Source organism: Neomonachus schauinslandi, chromosome 14 (assembly GCF_002201575.2).
Source record: "Neomonachus schauinslandi chromosome 14, ASM220157v2, whole genome shotgun sequence".
NCBI classification, from domain to species: Eukaryota; Metazoa; Chordata; class Mammalia; order Carnivora; family Phocidae; genus Neomonachus; species Neomonachus schauinslandi.
In genome coordinates this window covers 47,391,369-47,402,847 of record NC_058416.1, presented here as the reverse complement: position 1 = coordinate 47,402,847, position 11,479 = coordinate 47,391,369, and the positions used below count along the sequence as shown (strand labels likewise).

General features: G+C 43.9%; 1 protein-coding gene across 1 annotated transcript in view; it reads right to left on the bottom strand.

Annotated features, from left to right (window-relative positions):
• Nucleotides 1-1,824: 1,824 nt before the first annotated feature.
• Nucleotides 1,825-11,479, bottom strand: part of ANKRD29 (ankyrin repeat domain 29) — a 58,624-nt gene continuing 48,969 nt past the window's right edge. Inside the window, exons 7-10 of the mRNA XM_021686190.1 lie at nucleotides 11,368-11,466; nucleotides 9,699-9,794; nucleotides 7,359-7,457; nucleotides 1,825-1,908 (exon numbers count right to left, since the gene is read on the bottom strand). Coding sequence (XP_021541865.1) covers nucleotides 1,825-1,908; nucleotides 7,359-7,457; nucleotides 9,699-9,794; nucleotides 11,368-11,466 — 378 coding nt within the window. The remainder of the gene's footprint in view (nucleotides 1,909-7,358; nucleotides 7,458-9,698; nucleotides 9,795-11,367; nucleotides 11,467-11,479) is intronic.

The window sequence follows — 11,479 nt, the reverse complement described above, 5'->3', positions numbered from 1 at the left end:
GTTTGTGATTTCATCCCCATTTTGTCTTTTAGAACTCTGTTATTACTGTCCATCATACTGTTTTGATTTATATCAGTGATGAGCAACCAGTTTTGGCCTAAGGGCTAACAAAGGGGGAAAAAATGGAAAACATTTAAGACCACACTATTTCCTTTTCAAAATGAACATAGTTTTATGAAATTCCCGTGGGGGAAGTGTATTTGTACTACTTCGCTAAGTAAAGGAAAGTCAGTGAAGAAATTGGCACTGCTTTTTAGCTGCTAAAAGGTTTATATCCGGGTATTTTAGCAATACAGACAGAACTTTCTTTAATTTTTTATCCAGAAATTAGATTGCAGACTTGTTGCATAGTTAGGCTGTAGACATCTCTGGGGGCTCTGTGGCTTGCTCATTACTGCCTTTATTGACTAAAATAAGCTGATTTTTGTTGATTGATTATTTTATTGATCATAACAAACTTTAAGAGAATATATTCTAATTTCAAAAATTATATTCCATCGCTTACTGACTTAAAGATAATGCTTTTAGTACCACTGCAAGTTGGTTAAAAAAAAAACAACTTTGGCGACTGCATTTCTTTCCATCTTAACATGTCTTTACACAGAACATTGGCTGGAAACCAGAACAGAACATGAAAAGAAAACTAAAGAATATTTAAATAACAGAAATACCATCAGTGTTTATTATGGTAGATTATAGAAAGATGGTCTAATTTGTGAGTGTGCAATTAGGCACTGACTGAGGCATTTAGACACCATTGATTATAAAGTGCATTGAACATAAATTTTGACTCCCCTCCAAGGAATAATTCAATAAAACTCGGGTTTCTTTCTTGGAATCAATCAGCTCAAGAACATGCATAGATGAACACTTATTAAATACTAATAACAGTCTTTTATTACTTATACTCCTGCAATAGAATAGCAACATATTGTACTTGCATATGTCACATTTTATCCAAGCACCTCAAAGTCATTGGGTCAAGCAATAGGATTACACAGCATATTAAGTTACTTAGTTATGGCATGGGAAGCGGATTCCCAACAATAGAACCAAAATAAAAGTTCAAAGAGACAAGCCTAAATTTCCTGTGGTTTGTAATTTTCTGAGTTTCCAAATTTGCCACTCGCATCCTACTGTACCTACCATATTGATTCTAGGTAAAAATGATTTTTTATGTGTTAGGAATGAGATGAGGATCACCTCGCAACTAAACAATTTCTCTTTTTTATAGTTCAACAGTCCATCTTGGAAAATCACATGGTGGAATGTCAGAAGTGGCTCTGTAATGTAAATTTACACATCATTGCTTCAGAATCATGGTTACGATCTTTGGGTAGAAGAAAACATTTTACGCTGGAAGGACATACATCTATGTGTAAAATATGAGGGACCTATATCTCTTAGCACACTTACAATTAACACAAAAGCAGAAGTGCTTTGATTCACTGAAGATCACACTTTCAGTCTTTTAAAGGCTTTCATCATCTTGCTTAAACCTCTTCCAGGGTTTAACTCTTAGGGTTTAACGGAGAGACCCAACTTAGTGTGGTTTAAAATGAGTTTCTGTGGACTCCACGAATCTGGCAGGCCCCACAGCATTGGGGTTACTGGCCAGCATGAGAAGCCCATGAAAGTGAGGGCAAGGGGTCCCTGAGCCTTTCTGTTCTTGACTCAGGGCACAGAGCCCAGCTCTCCTTGGTCAGGGACCCAGGGTGGGCATTCTGGGCATTTCCTTGCTTAAAGGAATTTCCAACACTATTTGAAAAGCAATTTCTTTTTGGGCAATGGGGTTTCTATCTTTCAGTGAAATATGGAACTAAGTTAGCTCTTCCTGTGTCCTTCTTTACTTCGGAGGAGACGCAGTATACGTTCATTTTTGGTTAGTTCTGCCGGAAGTTCATTGGCCTGAAAGAAGACAAGACAGGCATTGGTGAATTCTCACAGTTGGGATGGTTTTAGGGACTCCAAAGAGGGGCCCCTCACCCAAACTTGCTCCTCTGCTGGTGAAAAACCCCACTGGACTCACTCTTGTTTTAAGGCCTTAAAGGTCTCCTTTAATCATATAAATACCATCTGCTATTTTCTTATCTCATCGTTAGAGTTATTTTTCTAAGCCATATCTCTAGTACATTGTGATCCCCTGGAGGCCAGGGTCCATATATGATTAATCGTCGTATCCTCATTTCCAGCACGATGCCTGGTGCATCTAGTATGTCCTCAATAAATACTGGTAATGTTAAATTTGATACTTTATATTTAATTAGTATGGGGCAGTGTGTCCGCTAGGGACCTGAGATTCAGGACAGGTATCTGTTGAGAAAACAGAGTTAGGAGGCATTCAGAGAATAAGAGATACCTGGTTAAGAGCAGCTTCTGTGGTCACCACTTCCCCCCATCCCTGGGTTTCACTGAATGTCCTTTCTTCTCATCATGCTGCTGAGACACATGCTTTATGCATTTATTTCATGAGTGGGTCCTTACCCCATGCAATCGACGTTATGGGGCAGTGGTTCTCAAACTTTTTGTTCTCAGGACCTTTTTACACTCTTAAAAATTATTGAGGATCCCAATGAGCTTTTGCTTTTAACTTCTTAGAGATGAAAAGAAGAACATTTAAAAATACCATAATTCATTAAAAATTGTAAATGCACTAGGGTAACATAAATAATACTTACGAAAAACAACCAAATTTTCAAAAACAAAAAAGCTAGTGACGAGAGTAGCATTGTTTAATAGATTTGCATATTTCCTGAGTGTGTAGCTTAACTGAAGACATTTGGATTTTCTTATCTGCTTCTGTATCCAATCTATTGTGATATGTTGTTTTGGTTAAAGCATATGAAGAAAATTCAGCTTTGCACAGATAGGTAGTTGGAAAAGGGAGAAACATTTTAACAGCCTCTTCAGGTCGTTGTAGATATCCTCCTTTGATGCTACACCCACACTAAACAAGGGGTAGTTTCTTAAAGGTAACCGCAGTGCGGAATCTGAAACCATATCAATGAGGTTTTTACATTAAAAATCCATAGATCTAATTATCTACAGCTAGAATCTTTCCCCATGTATGATTTGTAACATCACACCCTGGCCATTTGGAAAATGTCAGTTCAATGAGATATGCCAAATGTTGACACACTGCATTATACAATCTCAAAAGATCACCTTCATTAATATTAGCGCTGATTCATCAGAAAAGCCTGTATTAAGCAGCTGTCAGACTCACGTGGTGGATACCAGTTGTTCTTTGAAGAAAAAACGGCGCTCTATGTAAAAGCAACTGGCCCGCTTCGCTGTTCAGACAATGGCGTGAGTGCTTTTCCCTGAGACAACCATTGCGCCTCGGCATACGGCAGAAGGGCTGGATGCATACTTCCATTTCGTTATGTAGAATATTAAAAAGATGTGTAACAAGGGTCCAGATTTAATAAAGTTGAAGCTGTTTACTGCTTCATCAAAGATGTTCTTAAGTAAGTCTGGTATTTGTGTAAAATAATTCACAAAATCTGTACAATGACCCACAGAGTTTTGTAGGATCATTTGCTGGTTTGGTTTGTACCCCTGCTTTGATGTGCAAGGTGCCAGTAGTTCCACTCACTATTGCTTTTATACCATTGAAGCAAACGCCAGCGCGGTGAAAAGGGCAAATAACATCTTTGTATTATTAAGTGTGCTGTTTTGACTTCTTAAACCTCTTGAAAGGGTCTTGCAGACCCTCAGGGGTCCACAGACCACACTTTGAGAACTGTCGTTATAGATGAATCCCGGGATGTTCTTGGGATTTCAGGGGAGGCAGTTAAAAGGGTAGAAAGGCACCCTGAATAGGGGAGAGGGCTTGGATGCAGATGTTACCTGTCTCACATATTTTTTCCTCCCATGGCCACACCTGGAACCCCCCTGCTTTATCTGGGACCCCGATCCTAGGTGAAACTCCTGAATTCCCTACCTTCTAGGTTGGGTCCTGCTCTTTGACCCCCACCTGCTAGCTGGGCCCTCACTTGTTGGGCATTATGCACAGAGTTGCTGGGAATTATGTTTGCCACAAAAGGTGGTCTGCTGCACAGCATGTCCGGTGGCTACACCCCAGCCCCCCACAAGGGACCCTTGATGCTGATGCTGGATTGAATTGAGCAGGAAATGACTATGCTATGTTGCTATAGACCAGAGGCCTCTCTAGAGGCTTCAGATTCTATTATTGGTTCCTGCAGGAACAGACATTGTACAGGCCTCATGCCTGGGCCTGCACAGAAATGCCCCTGGTAGATAGACATAAGCTCCATCTAGTCTTGGAGTATATTCAGGAATAACGGAGCTGTTTCATGTGGGTTATTGGTCCTTGGTGAGCAGGTTGGCAGGTAGCCAGAGGATCCTCTATGGTCAGGAGGAAGAGGAGATCTAAGAAGCTGTACTTTATCTACAAGCTTGCTGAGTTACAGCTCCCGTGTGTAACCTTTACCACTGAAAAAGGCTTTATATCCTCAAACCCTGTTGTCACGGTTTGGTCAATCGCATTGCTGCTCCATGTGTCATCCATGTAGTTCTAAAAACCTGGTCTCATGCCTCCTCTCTCCAGGTTGGTCCCCACTGAATTCTCAGGTTGCTGAGGTTGTATGGACTATTATGATGGCTAGTGCCCTAGGCTAGCCCCCAAAGGCCATCTTATTCATTATGGAGCAGGACCACAGGCCCTTGTTCATGATACCACAGCATCAAAACACTCTCTTTCCCCACTGCTCCTGGGAGAACCTGTGTTCGGAGTCCTCAGTTGGGAGTATTGGGAACACGGGCTGGCACCCATGGGGACAGCTACAGTGTGGGGAGTGGCCATTGGGGCCGTTGGTTACCCTCTCCTGAGGCATCAGCGTCACAGTCCCAGAGCAGAACTCCACTCCTGGAGCAGAAGATTGCTTCTGTATTAGCTTAGAAGTCATTTTCTCTGGGAAGCCTCCCGTAGCATCCATTACTCCCTACTGATAGCTCGTGACTGTATTGCAATTTCTTTTTTTTTTTTAAGATTTTATTTATTTGATAGAGAAAGATAGAGAGAGCCAGAGAGCACAAGCAGGGGGAGCAGCAGAGGGAGAGGGAGAAGCAGGCTCTCCGCTGAGCAGGGAGCCCGATGTGGGACTCGATCCCAGGACCCTGAGATCAGGACCTGAGCTGAAGGCAGACGCTTAACCGACTGAGCCACCCAGGCGCCCTGTATTGCAAATTCTTGTTTAATTGTCTTCATTCCGCAGTAAACTCTGAGCTCTTTGAAGGCAGAGACAAATGGGAACTCCATTCACCACTGTCTCCCCAGTACACAGCACCGTGTGTGTTATCTAGTAGGTACTCAGTATGTGTTGAATGAATGAAGGCGAAGAATACCGCCTTCAAGAGTCCTGGGTGGCTGCCCGAATCCCAGCACCCTTGCTTCTAGAGCTGCCTCTAAGAGGCTGGCTTCTTTGGGGTGGCCGGTGGATGGGTGGGATGGGGGTGGGGTTCCCTGGCAACAACTCCCAGCTCTCTAAGGGCTGCTGGTGTATGAAACTCCGGCGTGAGCAGTCTCTCTATATAGCTCTATATATTCAAGTAACTTTAGGGACAATCCAAAGTCCAGCATTTTGGTCACTGGAAATTCCCCATAAACCTTATTGCTGAAATCCCAGGAGACAGACAAAGAATTGCATGTTGTTTCAGTTTCCATAGCTACTGGATGGCTTAGCAAGAAAGATCAATCTCTTTAAGAAGTCTGTGACCAGGGTCTAAAGATAAGAGCACAGCTGCTTTCAGCTGCCTTATCACACAGCCAGGCCAGCTAATGGAAAACAAATCGGAGTATCTCAGGAAGAGATAAGCAGATCAAGCACTCTAATGGTAAGAACAAGGAAATAATAACTCCACATGCTAAGAAAATGAAAATAAAAGACTCTTGGCATGTTGTCTAATTGCACCTCTTAATGGTTCCTTTTCAAAATGTCATGAAAAAGGTTCTATGTGTTTGCTTTTATTATTAAAAAAATTAACACAGCAATAGATACTTACAAAAGCTCAAATAGCATATACGTATAAAGTGAAAATTGCTTTTCATACCTTCCTTTATTGATAAGCACCGCTCCTACTTCCTCCTTTATTTTTTTTCAAGATTTTATTTATTTATTTGACAGAGAGAGACACAGAGAGAGAGGGAACACAAGCAGAGGGAGTGGGAGAGGGAGAAGCAGGCCTCCTGCGGAGCAGGGAGCCCGACACGGGGCTCGATCCCAGGACCCTGGGATCATGACCTGAGCCGAAGGCAGACACTTAACGACTGAGCCACCCAGGCGCCCCTACTTCCTCCTTTATTTTTTTTTTAAGATTTTATTTATTTATTTGACAGAGAGAGACACAGAGAGAGAGGGAACACAAGCAGAGGGAGTGGGAGAGGAAGAAGCAGGCTTCCCGCTGAGGAGGGAGCCCGACCAGGGGCTCGATCCCAGGACCCTGGGATCATGACCTGAGCCGAAGGCAGACACTTAACCGATCAAGCCACCCAGGTGCCCCTACTTCCTCCTTTAAAAGTTCATATTTTAGTGTTCTCTCAAGACCTTCCCTCCCCCAGAGATGCTGCCCTCCTCCTCCAAGGTTCTACACTTGACTGCTAATGCAGATGTCGAATAGGAAAAAATGGGTATTGGGCATCTTCCCACCTCCACGTTTGACCTAACTGTAAACTAAGGATTTTGGCCTATAAAAATATGGGTTGGTTCAGAACAGCGGCGCAAAGTCCTGTTAACAGTGTAAGAGCAACATTTCCCCCTTTCTCTTCTACTCTCCAAAGAAAGCTCAAGCAGTTGTCAAGATATGCACATCTGACGTATGTAGGATAGCAATAAACTACCTGGGCTTTGACTTTTTTAGGACACTTCTCTGATGATGGAACCCCATAACTCTACTCCCCGCAATTACTACTCCCCACCCCGTCTTGGGAGGCTGCACCATTGTTAGCTCACAACCACGGACGATAGACACAGGGTTTTTAGCATAATTCTCTGGATCCAGATGCACCGCTCATTCCTACTACTGACAGCCTGTATGCCCTCACTATGCCGAGGTATGAAGAGAGGGGCTGGGGCCAGCCTGAGGGATGAGACTCCTGTCAGAGCTTTGCTCTTCCTCCCAGTCCCTTTCAAAGGCACGTCAGCATCTAATAGAGTGTCCTCAGGTCCACAGCACACAGCACTCAGTCTAAGTACTGCCAATGTTTTTTTTCCAAGTGAAACAAGAAATCTGGCCCAGGGTGCACGGGACGGGTTATCTTGGCTTAGGTAGAAACTGCCTATCTCTTTGCACAGGTGCCCAGAGGAGTTAAAACATAGGGAAGGAAAGGCTGGTACCTTGTTTCTCAGGGCTGGGTCCGCCCCTGCTTCCAGGAGCAGCGCGACTGTTTTAGTATTCCCACTGAGTACTGCCGCGTGGAGGGCTGATGTCCCATTCTAAGAGAAAAGGACAGTGTGTGTCAGGAGTGGGCTCACAGCCATCAGCACCGAGCCTGGCTTTCATCATAAACCAGCCTGAGTGAGGAGACCCAGGTTGGAGCTTTGCTCTTCCTCACAGTCCCTTTCCAAGGCACATCGGCATCTAATAGTGTCCTCAGGTCCACAGCATATGGTCAGTACACATACTACCAACGTCCTTTGGCAAGTGAAGCCGGAAATCTGGCCCGGGGTGCACATGACTTCAGGATCAGTCCATCAGTTTTAAATATATTAGAATTTGCTGCAGCAAAAGCAGTAATGCTATGTCAAACATTTTGCCTTTTTCTTTTAGGACAACATATATAGTTTTCATGCTTCCAGCGAGGCTGGAGAAATGGCTGGCAAGCCAACAGGCCGACCCGTCAGCCCAACTACCTGCACTCCACTCACTCAGGTGGGTGGGAGCACCACTGTGGGGTTACAGAGCATGAGCGTGTGGGGTAAGGAAACCCCCAAGCCCTGAGGTGGAGAATTTTTGAGCATAGAAGGGTCCGCTGGGTGGGTTGCTGACATTTTATGAAATGTACTGCAAATATTTATTGAACTAAGGAAGCGTCTATGTGCAGCACGTAGCCAGATTCTGGGAGGAGAGAGGAAGAGAATGTAACAAGCCTGATATAAGAATGATGGGCAGTCACATGACAACTGTTCTGTAGACATGCATATGTCTACAAAAGCATCTAAATGCAAGCTTATTTTCCACATAAGCTACTTATAATAATAATAATAAGCTACTTTATTTTATAAAAGACTAAAATACAATGCCCATAAAAAAATTCCAGCAAAGTAGCATTTTCCTTTCCAAAGCAGCATGTTTGCTTTTTAACATGTATGACAACTCACTTGTCTGGTAACATTTCACCCATCTAAATTTTCACCAACTTGTCAACTTCATCTATTTTCAACATGGCTAAGAATAAAATACCAAGCCGAAAAAGAGCTCTTTGAAACGAGATAGGTATTACAAAGTCCATTTCTGAAGCTCATTTCTTTTATTCATAGAGAGTTCCCTTTCATAGACCATTTATTCTTACTTTACATACAGTGTTAATGAATGTAGGTTTCCCGCTTCCAAGCTCGTGGAAGATTAGAAGTCGCTCACTGGGACAGAGAGAGGGGCCAGCATTCTGACAACAGGAGTCCTGTATCAGCTGATCACGAGACTAGAGCCTAAATATATAAAGATCCGATACAGAGTGTCCAAAAAGCCTCTGGGATCATTCAAGGACAGGTTGACTTTTTATACATCAATAAAGCCCGAGGAAACATCCCCCAAAATGCTAAGCCACTGTTCCAAGTTTAGAACAGGTTTCCTGTCCTCAATTTAAGAAAACAATAGTGTAAACTAGGGGTCCGCAAACTACAGCCTGTGGGCCAAATCAAGCCTGCCGCCTGTTTTTCTACGTCCTAACAAGCTAAGATTTAAAAAAATAAGTAAATAAAAGAATACTACATGAAAATATGAAATTCCAGAAATCCAATGTCCATAAATAGTGTGTTAGTGGAATGCAGCCATCCTTTGCCCCCATGGCTGCTTTCATGCTACAACAGTAGAGTTGAACAGTTCCAACAGAGACTCTATGGCCCATGAAGCCTAAAATATTTACTCCCTGGCCCTTTATTGAAAAAGATTGCCAACCCCTGGTATACACTGTAACTGAGAAATATCTTAGTCTGAAAGGGTTAAAATTTAAAAAAGGGTTTTGGGGCTCTGTTTCCTGGCAGACCCAGCTCTCCAGAATGACACATTCTTTGAGGTGTCCAGATACGTGAGGCTTATTTTCTTTCACCTAAGATAACAATGTGGTTCTTTGCTGCAGATAACGAAGGGAAGAAACATGAGCACCTGTCCCCCATGTTTCCTGGGACACAAATCATGTGTTTCATGAGTGGTGGAAGATTTTAGTCCAATGATATATATATCAAGATAGTTTACTTTCCAAGGTAGTGATTTAATTACTACCAATTTTTTTTTTTTCTGGGAAACTAAGTAGCAACAGACTCTGGTTCACGCTTCTTACCACCCTGCCATTTCAACCAGTGCTAATGAATCTCCAACATTAAGAAGTTGTAGGTAAGTTCTTTCAAGAATGCAACTAACCATGTGAATTACACTCAGCTTCTGCAGTGCTCAGGTATGGGCTTCTTAATTTTTAGCCTCTCTTTTACAGATTGGTAAAATTTCTCTTTAAGTCTTACCTTCAAAATACCAAGGGTGGGTGAGAATTTCAGCAACTCTTCTATAACATCGTTATAGCCTTTGTTGGCTGCTTTGAGTAATGCTGTTGTACCATCCTTAACAGAGAGGAAAAGAAAAGTTGCCTATTAACGTGTGTTGGCTAAGAACTAAATGTTAGTTGAGAACCGGGAATATGCTTGTCAGAACAGGTGAAAGGAGTAAACCAAAGTATGAGCGGGCCACGTCTCTTAATCTAGGAGCATTTTAGAGCATATTCAGTTCTGCCTGAAAGAATGCTAGACAAAATATGTGACTTATTATCTTAGAACCCTGCCATTTGGGAATTCAGACTCTTCCAGTCCCTTAGGACACTGGGTAAGGGGCGAGGGGAATATCAAGAGTATATTTTAGGACACAGATGGACCAAAGAGGCATTGTCTGCAGTTCGTGACTTAGTGGAAATTAATGTTAAACTATTTTTAATGACTTAAATAATTACCCAACTGTATTTACTGTTTTACATTTTGAATCTGCTTTTCTTTTTGCTTTGTCTTATACACAACCTTGCTCTACTGTGCCCTAGGTATCTGTCTGTGGGGGTTGGGGGTGGGTAGGTGGTGAGTAGGAAAGGGATAGATTGAAATCTGTTAAAAAAAAAATGCAAAAATGCAAAAATTTATATTCAGCTTCTGTCATCACTTTTTGGCCTGGGAAGAGATTTTCCAAATTCCGTTTTTTCCCCCTGCTTTTACATATCAATTGCTGTATTTGGAGGATTCAGCTCACAGAATTCTGTAGTAAAGGAAATATCCCAGCCTGCTCTAAACATTTAGCTGGAATCAGGAAGAAAGAAAATGAGATTAGAGGGTTTTTCTTTTCTGGTTTCAGAGATGTGGGAAGAAGAGACAGACTGGGAGAGAGGACAGTGAAGTAGGCAGGAATGTGTCTTTACCCCTTTCTGGGCTCAGACATGAAGAAGGGAGGTGGGTCACATACGCAAGGGTAATACTTACAGACACTGTAAGAACCAAACCAAACCAAACCCAAAAAGCAGATGGCATAGTGTGGTCAGGCAGCAGGGTCTCCCCAAGCTGCCCTTAGTTTCTATGGGCCACAGGGCCTGCTGTGGGGCCCATCGAGGCAGACTTAGGTGACATTAGCATTATTAGGTGGAGGCCAATGGCGAATGTGGTGCAGGGGTCTACAGCTGGGGAAGCCGGATGAGGTGGAGCCTCAGGAGCACTGCTGGACCCCAAAACACAGAGGTTGCGCCCCGACCTGCACTGCGGTCCAGGGCCAGCAGGAGGCGCAGCTCAGGCGTACGCGCAGCCGCTAGGGACAACCCCAAGGACAGCCCGAGGCCCGGGCTCCTACCTCCCGCATCCTCCCGGTTTCATCCAGGAGTCAGCTCAGGTGGAGGAGGATCTCCGAGGATGAAACATCTTTCCCTTAGGGAGACTGGGTAGCACTTGCTAAGTTTCAGCTGACTCGGACATTTACTTTGTTTTCCTGCTGAAGAGCCGGTGGACGTTGGGAGAAAACCCAGGGGAGATACAGATCAAATGAAGGCGCGTTTTCTCCGCACGTCAGGGTTGAATTTTGGAGCTCCGTCGGTACATGCACTACCCGCGCCCTACAACCCCCGCCCCGCCCCAGCCCCCACGTGCCGCAGCTGAGGCTCAGACTCACGTTGCGGGCGGCGTCCCGGTCGGCTCCGCGCAGCAGCATCACCCTCACCACCTCGCTGTGGCCCATCTGCGACGCGATCCACAGCGGCGCCGTCCCGTCCTGCCGGCGAGGG